This window comes from Abrus precatorius, unplaced genomic scaffold (assembly GCF_003935025.1).
Source record: "Abrus precatorius isolate BTA unplaced genomic scaffold, Abrus_2018 Scaffold11, whole genome shotgun sequence".
Taxonomy (NCBI): domain Eukaryota; kingdom Viridiplantae; phylum Streptophyta; class Magnoliopsida; order Fabales; family Fabaceae; genus Abrus; species Abrus precatorius.
The window spans coordinates 30,362,103-30,378,743 of record NW_020874303.1 but is presented as its reverse complement, the minus strand read 5'-3'; the positions used below and the strand labels follow the sequence as shown (position 1 = coordinate 30,378,743).

General features: G+C 32.0%; 1 protein-coding gene across 1 annotated transcript; it reads left to right on the top strand.

The window, feature by feature from the left end:
* The first annotated feature begins 1,929 nt into the window (after positions 1 to 1,929).
* On the top strand, positions 1,930 to 16,634 carry LOC113856049 (calcium-transporting ATPase 9, plasma membrane-type-like). The gene is made up of 33 exons (XM_027487670.1): positions 1,930 to 2,133; positions 2,219 to 2,335; positions 2,434 to 2,473; positions 2,655 to 2,770; positions 2,856 to 2,987; positions 3,085 to 3,174; positions 3,924 to 3,993; positions 5,126 to 5,196; positions 5,273 to 5,356; positions 5,441 to 5,518; positions 5,600 to 5,671; positions 6,480 to 6,563; positions 6,674 to 6,756; positions 6,850 to 6,958; positions 7,043 to 7,098; positions 7,214 to 7,256; positions 7,367 to 7,450; positions 8,232 to 8,369; positions 10,088 to 10,153; positions 10,246 to 10,344; positions 10,580 to 10,690; positions 11,011 to 11,178; positions 11,567 to 11,626; positions 11,830 to 11,994; positions 12,169 to 12,285; positions 13,165 to 13,263; positions 13,928 to 14,065; positions 14,200 to 14,300; positions 14,959 to 15,004; positions 15,119 to 15,253; positions 15,860 to 15,967; positions 16,043 to 16,134; positions 16,343 to 16,634. The coding sequence occupies exons 1-33, from the start codon at positions 1,930 to 1,932 to the stop codon at positions 16,437 to 16,439; spliced, it is 3,273 nt and encodes a 1,090-aa protein (XP_027343471.1). The 3' UTR covers positions 16,440 to 16,634.
* Positions 16,635 to 16,641: the final 7 nt, after the last annotated feature.

Here is a 16,641-nt window from a genome sequence, read left to right as displayed (position 1 = left end):
CCAGAACAACATAACCCGATTTACCTGAACATTATGAATTTATGAGAAAATGAAGAAATTTCGCAAATTAATACCTAAATAACTTGTCAATGTTCTGTCTTTCGGGATCACACTTTTTTCATAAACGCCACAACTTATAACGCTGACCAAGATAATCGAAATGCATATATTACTAAACTTTTTCTACTAAAAATGCAAGATGGATTTATTTTTTTTTATTTAAACCCTTTCACTAAAAATGTTAGTAGTTAATTTTTTGTTTATTATTTTCTTTTATTTACGTTTATGTTTCTTAACCTTTTGTATTCGTAATATTTTATATATTCTCTTTTTATAATTAAATTAATATCAAATAAAATTTTAAGTACAAAAAATTAATTTAATACTTTTCTTTATGAAAATTAGAATATTTTTGATCAATTATATACTTAGTTAAAATAAAAATATTTAATATTACAAATAACACAATTTAAATAATTTATAATATAAAAAACTATAGATATATTATAGACACGTGCATTTTACAGAAACAAAATCTAGTATACAAATAAAGCTTTTTAACTAAAAGTGCCACGTGACATCTTCTTCTTCTTCTTTTATTTAAAATCTTTTTAACTAAAATGCCACATGGCCTTTATTCTTTTTTTTTTTTTTTATATATTTCTTTTACTTTATTGTTTTATATATTTTTTTTGGCTTTTCACACATTTTATCTATATGTGTTTTAACTATTTGTATTTTCAACCTTTTAAGTTTTAAACTTATTGTTAGATTAAAATAAAGTAAGATTTTAACTACTAAGTAAAATAGTTTGTTTTTTTATAGAAATTTTAATATTTTTATTAAATATATACTTAAATGAACAAATTATTTATTAATATTAATAATGCAATATAAATGATTAATAATATAAAACTAAAAATATTAAATATATCTTAAAAGTTGTACATCGAATGAAGATTATATTTATTTTCTTACCCGTAGAAAACTATTCTCCCGGGGGATACATCAGCATCTAAAGCAGATGCTTCTAACAATATATCTTTTTTGACATACATTAATCTCAAAATTAAACCCAATATCACATGTTTTAAAATTTGAACTCCTCCTAATTACATCAATCCATATTAATTTAAATAATACTTGATCAGAGCCAATTTACCTGGGCTCAATACTTATAACTATTCGTTTAAATTGAGCTTAAACACGTGATTTGTGACTTAATAAATATTTATGCATGTGCATTTAGCATTTTATACACGATTATGACAAGAAATCGTAATGACAAATTAGGTTCACGATCGTAAGGACAGCTACTGATTAGCAAAATATTATAAATATATTATCATTATAATTTTTAGTACATTCTTAATGTAATTTTTTGAAAATATTTATTTCTTAATAATGTATAAAAAAATGATTAACAAGATACTATTTTATGCCGACATCCATATAAAAATTAAAAAAGTAATTAAATTTAACGTATCTTAAAAATAAAATAAAATAAAATAAATTGTGGTAATTACTCTCCCTCTAATTAATTGAGTTTACATAAAATTGGAATGATTTTGACGAAGAGCGGAAAAAAAAAGAACTGAATTTGATGGCTGGAAAGAGGATAGTTGAGGCGGGAAAGTCATTTGCTGGCTCCCATCCGTAAAAAACAAATATATGAGATATGGATGAACAATGGATGGTTGATTGGTTGTTGGTGAGAGAGGTTCTATATTTAGAATAGAAGGAAGTAACGAGAATGAGAGGGTCCAGCAATAGCATTGTCCAAAATAGGAATAGGAAATAGGAAATAGGAAATGGGAAATAGGAAAGGGGGCAGTGGATTTTGGAACGAAGAAGGGGGTGCATTCTTGTTCATTCCAATTCCAATTGCACAAACAGAGAAAGTGAGAGAGATAGAGATAGATGAGCAACATGACCTCCACCGCGCGTGGCTCCACCTCCTCCTCCAATGGCCTTCTCACCGTCACCATTGCAAGCAGCCACCCTGACGATCCCACTTCCATCAACCACGACGATGTCGTCGTCGACGACGACGACTTGCTCGCTGATCCCGACGATCCCTTCGATATCACCCACACTAAAAATGCACCCCCCGAGGCCCTCAGGCGTTGGAGAGTAAGCCTTCTTCTCTTTTTACTTTTCTATTCATCAATGCGCGTTGCTTAATTCATTTCTGAAATCGCGTTTCACTCGTTCGCAGGAAGCGGCTTTTGTGCTCAATGCCTCCAGGCGTTTTAGATACACTCTTGACTTGAAAAAGGAAGAGGAGACAGAGCACAAGAAAAACATGATTAGAGCCCACGCACAAGTCATAAGAGTAATGTTAATGTTTATCTACTCACTCACTAATGCCATTTTTCAACGCTACCTTTTCACCTTATCAACTGACTAATCATTCATTAATCCTTCTATTAGGCAGCATTGCTTTTCAGATTGGCTGGTGAACGTGAACTAGGTACACTCCCTTCCCCGAATCTTCGTTTCCCAACTTAACCTTCCATACAATATTCCATCACTGTAAAATGTTCACGGAGCTAATCGCCATTAAATCCAAAACAAACAACATGATGCCCTTCCGCCATTCTGCTTATAATAATGTTACTTATTACCATCTTTCAATTAATATTTTGAATCAGTGACAAGTACAACAGTGGCATCCCCAACTCCAGTAGGTGAGTATGCAGTTGGGCTTGAACAACTTGTTTCAATGAGTAAGGAACAGAGTATTTCTGCTCTACAACAACATGGAGGGGCAAGTCTACTTCAACATATTTTTGTTTGTGACGTTATGTTCAAGTGATATGCTTGGTTAATATAATCTACTCTATCTTATTCAGGTTAAAGGCCTATCGGATTTACTAAAATCAAATCCGGATAAAGGGATTAGTGGAGATGATGTTGACCTATTAAAGAGAAAAAATGCATTTGGAACTAATACATATCCTCGGAAAAAGGGGAAAAGTTTCTGGGTACATTCTTTATCATGTTATCATCTATTTTTATTTTTAACTGCAATTGATGAAATAGCTGTTTGGCTGGTATTAATTCTTTGCGGTTCTTTTACAGAGGTTTCTATGGGAATCTTGGCAAGATCTCACCCTTATAATATTGATTATAGCAGCTGTGGTATCATTGGTACTCGGAATAAAAACAGAGGTGCATTACATTTGCTAATTATCGTCAATCACAACAGTAATTGAGCATTGTTAATAATTCGTTCATTAGTGGAAATATATGAAGCTTAATTGGAATTGAATCACCTGTTTTCATTTTCTGATCTCCAAATTAAAAAGTAGTACGCGAGCTATAAAACGAACGAAACAGTTTACCTTTTAATATCCTGTTACGTCTTCCTTGGAGGGACAAGGAAAGTGACAAAAAATACTGCTGGAGTCACGTTATTTCACTCTAGCTCAATTATGTGAGAAGTTAGGCAGTAATTACTCGTGCTTGACGCTTAAGCTGGGCGAGGCTTTTGCCTCTCTTAATAGGAGATATATTTAAAAGGAAATCTTACATGAAACCGACGGTGTACTATCAGGTTTGAACAATAACTACCGCAAGCATATCTGAAGATAAATCATCCATGCTTGAGCATGTCATAGTGCATTACTAACAAGATAAAGAGAATTCATCACATTTATTTTTATTTTACATTTTACTTTATGAATTTCTCGGGTTACCTCTTTGCATTTTTGTGAAAGATTTTTTTCCTCCTTTCTCGCATCCCTGAACATTAAGCGGTGTATGCCTGTTTATTGGTGTTTGTTTCGGAACTTATTTTCTCCTTCTGTATGCCTGTTTCTTCACGGTGCTTGGTGCCACTGTAATGTCTCTTTCATTATGTTTGAAGTTGATGTCGTTTTCACGAAGGTTTATCTTTTTCCTTTATTTGTATTCGCTAGGGTTTGGAAGAAGGATGGTATGACGGGGGAAGCATTGCTTTCGCTGTTTTTCTTGTCATTGTAGTTACAGGTAATTTATTTAATAGCTTCTTTTAGTTTTGACGAATAAGATATGTTTAATCATGACAGAATTATAAATGTATATAGAATGTCGGCTGTGGTCATAATGGTAGAAAAAGGAAAAAACTGTGAACGTCAGTAGGGATAAACATTTTTTTAATACTGATAGGTCAATAGCTCAATTCTCCACCAGTCTCCGCAACAATGTGAATTAAGAGTTTTTTTTTTTACAGTATTAGTCTACACCCTATCAATTATTCAGTTGCGTAAAATATGTAACCGTAATAAGAGGTTACGTAGACTATGTTTCACTCAAAACGAAGTTATTACTTATCAGTTATACATACATGATTGATTATCATTTGCATCAAAGAATTGTTTAGATTGTTGTGTCATATTATTTATTTATTTATTGTTAAAAATTAAAATGTCTATAAAAGAATCTTTCTTAAGGCTTAAGCTACTCACAAGTGACTATTTGGTGTATTTGCCCTTTTGGCATTCTGTTTATTAATTAACCTTAAACAAGTTGTAAGTTTAAGAAATTTATTAAAGAATGTGCGGTATTGGTTAAAGAATTAAAATAATAATTTTTTAATGTGGGCATGAAGGTATATAATAAAAAATAAAAAATGGTAATTTTTTATTAAGAGATATAATATTTAGTATTAACAAAATTTTTTATTAAAATTTACTATATATTAAAAAAAATTGTTGATGTAAAACTACTACATGCAAAATATAAGCATTTAATATTTTGTGAATTTTAAAAATATTTAATATGCTTTATTTAAATAATTAAGGTTTTTCTTATCTTTAGCTCTTAGATATCTGTTTAAACATTTAAAAATGGTAAGATTTTATTAGAAAGGAACAAACAAGTTTATAGCATTAGAGTTATAAAAGTAAAATAAATGTTTTTTTTAAAGAAAATTGTACTATTTTAGTTCTTTAAACTCAACTTTAAGGATTGAGGATATCCTTTTTCATAATTAAAATGATTTAATTAAGACTATTAGAATCCTTAAAGACATAGGTTAGGAAGTTAAATGATTTAATTAAGAGTATTAGAGTCCCTAAAGACAGGTTAGGAAGGTACTCATATAAATTTATGTTGTTATTTTTGCCTTTTTGTCTGCCAGCTGTCAGTGATTATCGGCAATCTCTGCAGTTTCAGAACTTGAATGCCGAAAAACAAAACATAAAATTGGAGGTGTGTAACATCATATTATTGAAACATAAAATCATATGGAAGGTACACTGAGCATGGAATCTTGAACTCATTACAGGTCTTTAGAGGTGGCAGAACAATAACAATATCGATATTTGACATTGTTGTTGGTGATGTAGTGCCCCTTAAAATAGGAGATCAAGTGAGTTTACATAGCATTTCAGTTTGTCTCTCTCAAAATTGAATAGTTCTCTTTCTGTGTTACTTACTTTATGGATGTCCTCAGGTCCCTGCCGATGGCGTTTTAATCACTGGCCACTCACTTGCCATTGATGAATCCAGTATGACTGGTGAAAGCAAAATTGTATGTTCATACTTCAAACCTTCTATTGACATAATTATTAGTTTTAATTCTTATGATTTTAAAGGAATGAATGTTTTGCAGATTCACAAGGATCAAAAAGCACCTTTTTTGATGTCTGGTTGCAAAGTAGCAGATGGAGTTGGTACTATGCTGGTACAATGTGATATTGTATCTTTAATGCTAGTCTGCCTATTATTTTATGAGCAAAGTCTATATTGATATAAACATGTTTGATTTTAGGGGTTATGAAGTTGGTTGCTACATTCTGATCTTAAACAGCATGCTTGTTAATATTTTCTTTTATGCGATGATGTGCTGGTTGCATCAGCTGATTATAAGAAGGCTGATTATGTTGATTCATTGATTATTATTAGCATGTTTACATATAACTATTCCTCCATGCATTGTTGCCATTGTTCCAACTTCTTTCCATAGATCAGTTCCATTTCAACCTTATTTCCATTTTCCATTATTATTTGGTGTGATTGTAATATTTCTAGTTTTCTTTATTGTCTCTTAGGATTAGTTTCTATATTTCCTTATTCATATGATGGGTTTCTTTATTCTACTTTAGTACAGGTTAAAATAGGGATTGGTATTTTGTCTTTATAATGCATAGAATAGCGCATCAATACACATTGCAAATGGTTTCTAACTGTAACATTAATCAATAAAAGTATTCTGAATTCGTAACATAAAGTTTTTCTTTTTCTTTTTTTTTTTTGGTTAAATTGTGAAATTAATTTTTCATTTGTTTTAATTGTTTTTCAATATTTTTATTGTTTTAATTATTATTTGTTTTATCAAATTTAATTGTCATTTTGTTTTTCGTGGCCCTTTTGGCTATAAAGAAGTACGGTGTACTCCAATTTTGATGATTCTGTTGGTATATATTTAAACACATGAAACAAAATTTTTCATAATGTTGCTACCCTGGCTCATACTACATTGCCATCTATAGGTAACCGGTGTTGGTATAAATACTGAGTGGGGACTGTTGATGGCAAGTATCTCAGAGGATACGGGAGAAGAGACCCCATTACAGGTGCCCCCTACCTCTATCCAAAAAAAAGAAAAAGCTATTGCTTTGGCTGTACCGTAAAGAAACATAAGTGTCATTTTAAAACTTTACATATTTTTGGTGATATGTAATAGGTACGATTGAATGGAGTAGCAACTTTCATTGGCATAGTTGGGCTTACTGTAGCTGTTTGTGTCCTTGTAGTCCTCTTGGGAAGGTAAACATTAGTTGTTCTTTTGTAGGTTATGAACTAATTAATACAAGCTCGGTGCCAACTTTGACTAGTTGTGCAATAATTTTGGAATGCTAGATACTTTTCTGGCCATACGAAAGATCTAGATGGAAAAGTACAATTTGTTGCTGGAGAGACTACTATCAGCGAAGCAGTAGATGGGGTCATCAAAATTTTTACCATTGCAGTAAGTGCAACTTCTGAATTATGTTTAGCACATTTATTTCTTTTATCTTTTGTAATATTTTCAACTAAATATAGAGCTATGTAGGTAACAATAGTGGTTGTTGCAGTGCCCGAAGGTCTACCTTTAGCAGTTACTTTAACGTAAGTAAATGTTGCTAGTTTATTTCATTTTACAGCACAAAATGTAGCCAAAACTAGGTTGCCTGATATTGTTTTGTTTTAATCTGTTATTTTCTTCCTCAATCACTCATTATAGCTTGGCATACTCAATGCGGAAAATGATGGCAGACAAAGCCTTGGCAAGTATCAATTTTTTCTCTAACAGTACTCATTATCGATCTTATAAGTTTTACAGTTATTTGTCGTATTCATATTTAGTTTTAAAACATTTTTTCTAACTACTGTGTAGGTGCGAAGGCTGTCAGCATGTGAAACTATGGGATCTGCTACAACCATTTGCAGTGATAAGACTGGAACTTTGACCTTAAATCAGGTGGGTTCTACGGTCAGAGGATTGGATAGTGCAAGAGGAGATGTGGCCATAATTTTCATTTATGCATGCGAATAAAAGTTTCACGAGTTATTTAATTGATGCAGCTCCGTTGGTATTGGGTTCAGAACAGATTGATCATTGGCTTTTTAAAAAGAAAATCAGTTTACTTGTGGTCCAGTGTATGTTATTGTTGAGTAAATTGAAGAGTTTCCATAATCTTTTTTGGTACGAAGTTTCTGGAAGTTTAAATAATGTAACTTCATTAAGATTAATACCTTGAGATTTATTTTTGTTTTGATTGCATTTTCCCCATAAAAGCTAGGCTGCTATATGGTGGACGAAGAATGCATTATGTATTTAGAACTAATATGAAAATATAGAAGACCTAGGGGCTAGTTATTGTTGTATGGAGAAATACAGAAGGAACTCAACATTTCAGCATCAACGGTTCAGTAAATGATTTCAATTGTTTGATAGACCTATTCTCGCACCCACGTGTCCTTTTTTTTGGAAGGGGGGGGGGGTTCACATTCGAGGTGCAAGAATTTGGATAAGAAAAGAGAATGATAACCTGGTACAGGGTTGAACCTCACCCAATGCCATTTGAGCTCAAAGCTTGTTGGCAGTGTATCCAATATCTTTGATAGGCATAATCTATCTGATAGTTTAACAAGTTATCTGTTCATTTTGCCTACTCCTATTTATCTGCATTTACTTTGTTTTATTTGAAATCCGTGAATTATTAGGATTTGATAGTAACTCATTGTTTTTGGAATTATAGATGACTGTTGTTGAGGCATATGTTGGGGGGAAGAAACTAAATCCACCGGATGACTTGAGAAAGATGCATCCGGAAGTTGTATCTTTGATAAATGAGGGCATTGCACAAAATACAACCGGCAATGTTTTCGTACCTAAGGTCTGCCTTCTCCTTAATTTTAACAACAGCTTCAAGGATTCCTTTTATGTTGTGATATTTGGTAATAAATTAGCTCAAAATATTCTCATAACCTAACAGCAATAGTTTCTCATTATTTCAATAATCGATTATAGATATGATCAATTATTTGTTATCATTGATTATGTGAAATAAGTTTTCTATTTGGATATGTTAAATGAAAAGTGATTTTAAGATAATCTATTTTGTTTGGAAGGTCTAGAATTTTTTTTTTTTATAAAGACATTGCAAAAAAGAGCATAGATTTATTTGTATAATAAATTTTATATTTAAATAGTCAATTGTTGGGGATAAAATCGAAAACAAAAGTTAGCTCGAAATAATTTGTTAAAAAAAAAAATAATCTTTTGTAATAGAAATAATCTAAGATTATAATCCAGTTTTCACAAATATTACTAAACAAAAGAGAATAAGATTATAAGCAGTTTTTTATTTTTTTTATGGAAACAGATTATAAAATCATTGATTATAATCTACACCAAATATGCACTTATTGTGAGAACGGTATCTTGCATGTGATGCATAGTATGCTTGTATGTGCTCAATTATGTCGCTTACTAATACGTGAAACTGATGAAAAATTGAATATTATTGATTAGTTTCGCTAGAATAATGCTCTAGGGTGCTCTGATATATACACATACAAGAGATAACAGAAAATCAAGGAAAAGTTTTCCCTGAATCTAAGAAATAAGGTGCAAATAAGAAACTGTTGACATATGAAAAATCAATGGCAATGAACAACACTAATATTAGTATGTATTAATTTTGAAGTTCAAGAACCTAATCTGATTTAAAAGAAGGAAAGATAGTTCCATTGACAAGTTACAACTACTTGGGAAAAAAAAATATCTTCAAAATGGATAGTTAAGATTGAACGAGCAGTAACTGTCAAATAAAAATCAATTGAATTTGAGGTCTTAAAGTTCCTCAGCTGATAAGTATTATCTTCACTATAAGATTGTGTTTAATTTTTTAAAAACAAGAAATAGTTTAATGTATTTTAGTTTGAAGTAATTTGATTTAATTAAAAAATTAAGTTTTGTATTTAATTTTTTTTATCAAAATAAAATTTAAAAATAACTTTATGTTTGAAATTAATTAAAATAAATTTATTTTATTAAATAGGTTATTAGATAAGGGTAAAATGATTCATTTATATAATTTTTAAAAAAATTAAACTGATGTTTGTCAAGTTGATAAGAGTTATAGAAAAAAAATGAAATACCCGTTTAATTTTAGAAGTTATTTTTTAACATTCTAAGCAAAAGCTTTGGTTCACAAATTAAATCAAATCTCATTTATTTAATTTCCCATCACAATCTAATAATTCAGTTTGGTGTATATCTAGACCAGAAGCAAAAATTCTTCAAATTCATGTGCAGTGTTTGAATGGAATGGTAGTTATGTCTAAGACTAGAGATGGTTTTGTTGTGTGATTGTGGCCAGGTTCTTTTTCTATTGGCCAATATGAGCCAAGTACCTTTTATAAGCTAAAAATAATAAACAAACGGATTTATTTTTTTGTTTTCACTACTATGAAATTGCACTGATCTAGTTGTGAATCGTAATAACATTCAAGTTGATTGAACATTGAAGGTTCTTTACTAACCTGCTCTTGTACAAAATTAGCTGGTGTCACATATCGTTACATTCTGTGCATGGTTGTGTTCTGGCAGGATGGCGGAGAGACAGAGGTGTCAGGATCTCCTACAGAGAAAGCAGTTCTTTCTTGGGCTCTGAAGGTACAATTACTTCTTTTTTTTTTCCAATTTTTTCTTTCTTTATATTAATATTGATTTTGAAGCTGAACTTATCTGTTGAGTCTGTGTGGCAGTTGGGAATGAATTTTGATCTTATTAGATCAAATTCATCAATTCTCCATGTCTTCCCCTTCAATTCTGAGAAAAAGCGCGGTGGTGTTGCTGTAAAACTGGTAATCATTTGATATGATTATTTACCAAGTCGTCACTTATTTATTGTTTTATAGCCACTACCTGACACAAATATCCATATCGTGTGCTTTCAATTTTTAACTCTCATTTTGAACCTATTTAATTTACCGTGGTAGATTTTGTTTACTCTGCTGTTAATTAATCATATCTCTTGGATGGTGTTTACATCATCTTTCATATGCTGATCAAAACTACTAATTGTAATGGTCTTGGCAGGTTGACTCTGCAGTACATATACATTGGAAAGGAGCTGCAGAGATAGTTCTGGGAACATGTACTCAATATCTTGATGCAGATGGACACTTGAAATCCATTGAAGAAGAGAAGGTTAGTAACAACAAGTACAAGTGATAGAAAGTTTGTTGAGGGAATTAAAATCATTGAACTCAACAAATGGAGATTAAAAAAAATTCTCTCTTGGTTGATATAGCTAGCCGAAATTTAAATATTCATATATCAAATAACGCTATGCTGCTACCAAATCACTTTATCCATATCGATGCGGTGAAGTGTTCTTTCAAGTTGCTGCAATGTCAACTTATGCAAATATTTGTTGGATACTTTCATTTTTCCAAGAATTTAGATACCGATAGCGGTTTATAATATTTTCAGCATTTTCCTATGTATTTATTGTTTAAAATTCTCAGGGATTCTTCAAGAAAGCTATTGAAGACATGGCTGCCCAGAGCTTGCGTTGTGTTGCCATTGCATACAGATCATATAATTTAGACCAAATTCCATCTAATGAGGAGGATTTAGACAAATGGTCCCTGCCAGAACATGAACTTGTCTTGCTTGCTATTGTTGGAATAAAGGTAAAATGCGAGTCTTTTTTCACTGTTATAATACGTTAAAGTTGTTGAAATTTGGTTGTGCCTTATAACTTGCAATTTGCTGAATGAATAGGGCTACAAGTCTTGTGTTATTATTATGCTCATAACATATCAAGTGAGAACGTAAGTGGTGAAAGGAATAACCTTTTTTCTTTTCGAACATCATGTAAGATTAAGTGGTCAAGATTACTTCTCATACTTTAAATATAACATATGTAAAAAAGATCGCAGATTTTGAGGTTGTGAGCGTTCTTAAAGCTGAATATGGTATTTTTACATAAACATTATGCTTTGGAGCATACTTTGACCTTGTGCTTTCAAATCAAACCAGTATAGACCTTCATCTATGTACATTAATCTGAATGCTCAGGATCCTTGTCGTCCTGGAGTCAAAGATGCTGTGGAAGTATGCATTGAAGCTGGCGTTAAGGTAATATATCATTTTATTTTGATGAGCATCGTTTTCATATTGATCGAACAACTAGATATCTTCATATTTAGATTGCCGTTCATCGAAACCATTAATGGCAGTGTTGGAACGTGGATTTTTCCTTTATGAGTTGCATGACTGTTTATCCACTTTCCAAAATGTAAAAATCATGGCAACCCAACACAATTTATGTCTGAACTCAGGTGCGCATGGTTACGGGCGACAATCTTCAAACAGCAAAAGCAATAGCTTTGGAGTGTGGAATACTGATGTCAAATGAAGATGCTGTTGAGCCAAATATAATTGAAGGAAAGACATTCCGTGAACTATCTGAAAAAGACAGGGAGCAAGTTGCAAAAAGAATAACGGTATGGTTCTTTCACTGTGATTTCTTGTAATATTCATTAGCTAAAAATATTCAACAATGTCAGTCATGCTCTACTAATCTGCATAGAGGGATGCTGCCGATGCTAGTAACCCGTACAACATTAAACACCCCAGGTTTATTTATACTTATTTCTATTTGCATATATAATATATAGGTGATGGGGAGGTCTTCTCCTAATGACAAGCTGTTGCTCGTGCAAGCACTACGTAAAATTGGTGAAGTAGTTGCTGTCACAGGAGATGGCACCAATGACGCTCCTGCGCTTCATGAGGTCTGTATATTTCTTTGATGTACAGTCTCAAGATTGAAAATACAGTGAATATTTTTATAAAACTTAAGAATGAACCTGCATAAGAAAAGTGCATACACACACGCATATCAGTTAGAGCTTTTGTAATTTGTTACATACCTTTAGATGAATTCGGCTCTTCTAAAGTGTAGTTCATGGTAGTCAAAATTGCAATCTTTTCAGCAAGACCTTACGATTTTACGATCTTCATCGCCTCTTGATTTTTCTTGGAATAGTAATTTGGTTAGATCGGATGGGATTGCCGTCGAAGCTAGTATGATCGTGAGATCTCATTGTGCCTAAAAACTCATTTTGAGGTTCATGACCCACAACCCATATTTGCGACCCAAATACCTAGAGTGCTTGGATAAGGGGATAAAGGATCTGAGTCAAATAAGTACTTTAAGCTTAAGCTTGTTAATTTAAACAAGTCAAATTTATAGAGATATATAGTTATTTTCGCTATCAAGTAAACCAATTCAAATATTTAATTGAGGAGATAACATATGTTTTTTTAGAAGCCAAAGGAACCATTAAAGAAAATATGCTGTATGTTGTTTCAAAAACTTCATTCAACAAATGATAAAACTGATAAATAATTGATGCACATAATAACAAAAGCTATAATCGTGAAATTTTTGTTTACACAATAAAGCACTTATTGCTTGTCACTTCATTCAAATTCAGATATACGAGAGCCATGCAAAAAAACAAATCATCAAATAACTTACAATGATGCACACAAATTTTCCGCATGCTTAAAACTAAAATTTAAAATTTATTTATGAAAACCTGGCATCTAACAATCATATCGATTTCCTTATTATAGTTGATATCTTGTTTTACTATTTTGTAATTTAGGCAGATATTGGTCTTTCTATGGGCATCCAAGGAACAGAAGTTGCAAAAGAAAGTTCAGACATTATAATCCTGGATGATAACTTCGCATCAGTTGTAAAGGTAATCATGTTAATTATTCCCTTAAGTATGCATCATATAGTTGTCTTTTTTCGTGTCTGTGATTATTGGTACATGATTTCACACGCTCGAGTAAGAAGTGATAAGATTTCTTCTAGCAATGTTTTTTTTTTTTGCTAAATTGTTCAGTAGCTTCCTAAACCTTTATTATAGTTTTAAATTGGTCATAAATCATAATATCTTTTTTAAGTTTTTGACGTGCTCTTTTGTGGCTTACTGGCCCACAACTTATTAGACTTAGTTAATTTATGTTTACAATCATCAATATGTCATTTGGTGTTATTGCAAAATTTTTTAAGAATTATTTATTAAACTTTATAATTAAGAACTTAATTGGAAAATTAAATATATTATAAGAATTTAGAAACCTGTTAAAAGTCCAGATTATATAGATATTTTTGAAAAAATTGATAAAACTACACTGATCTATCTATTAATTTAACCATTATTTAAATAATTGATTCTTAAGTTAACATGGCCAAGAAACGGGCCAACTTCCAAGCTGTTGTGACTTGTGAGGGACTGGTTGTGATTAGATTTTGGCTTCATCTGGGCTTGAGAAAACATAAATTTATTTCAGAAACAAGCCTTCAGTGGATTGGTCCGATCTGTGATTTATCTAAGATGTGTGATTCACTTTGTGTAGGTTGTTCGCTGGGGCCGTTCTGTATATGCAAATATTCAGAAATTTATTCAGTTCCAGCTTACTGTTAATGTTGCTGCTCTTGTAATAAATGTTGTGGCAGCAGTATCTTCTGGTGACGTTCCTTTAAATGCAGTACAGGTACCCTGCCCTCTTTCTTCTCTGTTGAAAATTTCTTTATTTGCAGTAGTATGTATAATTCAAATTACAGTCACATCTACCTACGTTACCCCTCTCTTACATGTTGGTTTCCGATGTACATGCTCTTGGTATAGCTTTTGTGGGTCAACCTTATCATGGACACACTTGGGGCTCTTGCACTGGCTACAGAACCACCAACAGACAGTCTGATGCACAGATCACCGGTTGGCCGAAGGTTTGTTTTGATTGGTTTTCTTACTATACAGCTTAACATTTAATACTTTTAAGCCTGCATGGTGCTGGCATGTAAATACAAACACACGTGTACTCATGGTTAATCCTTGATTATGGTTAACACTTGCTGCTTTCACTATTAAACAGTGCATAGGAGTTCTTTGTTTGTATGATTAAATTTCAAACAAATAGGTTTAACAAGGTGTTGGTTACTAGGTTTTGCACATACTTTTTTTGTCAGGTATTATGATTTTTTTCATTTTTGGTTTATTGTAAATAGTTAAAAAATTATATGCACAGTGGGGATATTGGAAGAAAATATGAGGTTTGCTTTTGTCCGTGCCCTTTTCTGTGCTGCTACGAATTGAGCAGGTTTTTTATTTTTGATATTTTTTATGAAAGAATTAGAGAAAAGAATTATAGAGGCAGAAAAGGTATTCTTGCATGAGGACATAAAAAAAAGATACGTTTGCATATCTAATAAGGGATATAACTATTTGCTTAGATCGACAAGGCAGGAAGGAAATAATCCTTACCATTAACTACTTGCACCTTTCTTTCCAAAATGAAGTTTGCAAATACTCAATCTAACACACATTTGGGCTCTGAATTAACATTTCTATGCATGCTTTGACTATGATCTTATGTTTGGCTTTCAGGGAACCTCTTATAACAAATGTCATGTGGAGGAACTTGGTCGTCCAGGTAAAATATATTTTGTTCTATGGAGGGACTTGTTAAGATCACATTGAATTGGATAAACATAGGGATGATCAGATCCCATCATTTAATAATGATATTTAATTTGTTTCATTGCAGGCACTCTATCAAGTCGCTGTTCTTCTTATCCTTAACTTCTGTGGTGAAAGTATTCTACGTAACCATCAAGATTCCAGAGCCCATACCATACAAGTGAAGAATACTTTAATTTTCAATACATTCGTCTTCTGCCAAGTAAGTGAATATTAATGAAAAATAGATATAGACTTGCATGTTTCACAGATACATAAAATTTTTTTCAACAAAAGCTGATGATATTCAGAAATGCTAAAATGTATACAAATATATAGGGAGAGAATTACCTGTGTCTCTCGAAATTTAATGGTATATGTGAATTTAATTTGGCAGTGTTTGAAATATGTATAGAGGCATATTGGAATATGTTAGGTAATTATTCATATTGGGTATTATATGCATGAGGTGTATACTCCTAATCAGATATACAAATAGAAGAAAGAGAAACTATATGTGCGGTATGGGATATGACAGAGAAATACAGAAAAAAAAAATATTAGGTGGAAGAGAGGTGAAGATGCTGTAGAAATTCTTAAACAGATATGATATATTTGGCAGGTCTTTAGTCAATGGAGCCGTTTTTTCTTGTCTTTTCTTATTCTTGTTAGACGGGTTTCTTGATGGTTGATGGATTAGCCCCTCTTGATTCTATCATCTATAGGAGTATCTTGTCTAATAAGGCTCGGCTTCCCCGTATAATTGCAGGAATGCTTGTTTAATTTATCGAATTCTTATTGAACAGTTTTATAATGCTTTAACTTACAGATATTTAACGAGTTCAATGCTCGAAAACCAGATGAGATGAATGTCTTCCGGGGGGTAACTAAAAACCGTCTCTTCATGGGAATTGTTGGAATGACCTTTGTGCTTCAGGTGAATAGGCATCCCTCTTGTAATGTGTTCTTAATTTTCAACATTAAGGTGCATTTCTGACTGTCAAATTGTTAGATAATCATCATCGAATTCCTTGGAAAATTCACGACGACGGTGAGGCTTGATTGGAAGCTCTGGCTTGCTTCTCTTTCTATTGGGTTTTTCAGGTATGTTCACTACAGTAGTTTCATTATCACAATTCTGATTCCATCGCGCTTTTTAGTTATCCAGAGTTCCAGACCTCTGCTCGTTTAACGAAATGATAATCATTTAATTGATCATTCTGACCTCTCAAGTCTCAAATGTATTTTAGCTTAATTTGTTATGTGATCTAACTTCAAATTTTCATTAATTTTGATTTAACATTTCTAACAGCTGGCCTCTGGCGATAGTCGGAAAATTCATTCCAGTTCCCAAAACACCATTGTCCCGATACTTCAGGAGATTCAGGAAGTCTCGTGCAGCACAATAGGTCAACGTAGATAACATCTATTGAGAAAATGATCACCTGCAATTCGTAGTAAGCTAACGACTGACATGTAACAATACATATTACTAATCTCTTTCTAGAATGTGTAATATAATTGTATATTAAACATATTCTCAAATATAATCCATAGGAATTTAAAAATAGACAGAACTTGGATTAAGTTTATTATATCTCTATCATCCAC

Excerpts from the sequence above, each read along its gene's own strand:
- LOC113856049 (XM_027487670.1), top strand. The coding sequence starts at position 1,930 with ATGACCTCCACCGCGCGTGGCTCCACCTCCTCCTCCAATGGCCTTCTC. Across the intron at positions 2,474-2,654 it reads GGCTGGTGAACGTGAACTAG|TGACAAGTACAACAGTGGCA; the intron begins GTACACTCCCTT and ends ATTTTGAATCAG. Across the intron at positions 5,357-5,440 it reads CCCTTAAAATAGGAGATCAA|GTCCCTGCCGATGGCGTTTT; the intron begins GTGAGTTTACAT and ends GGATGTCCTCAG.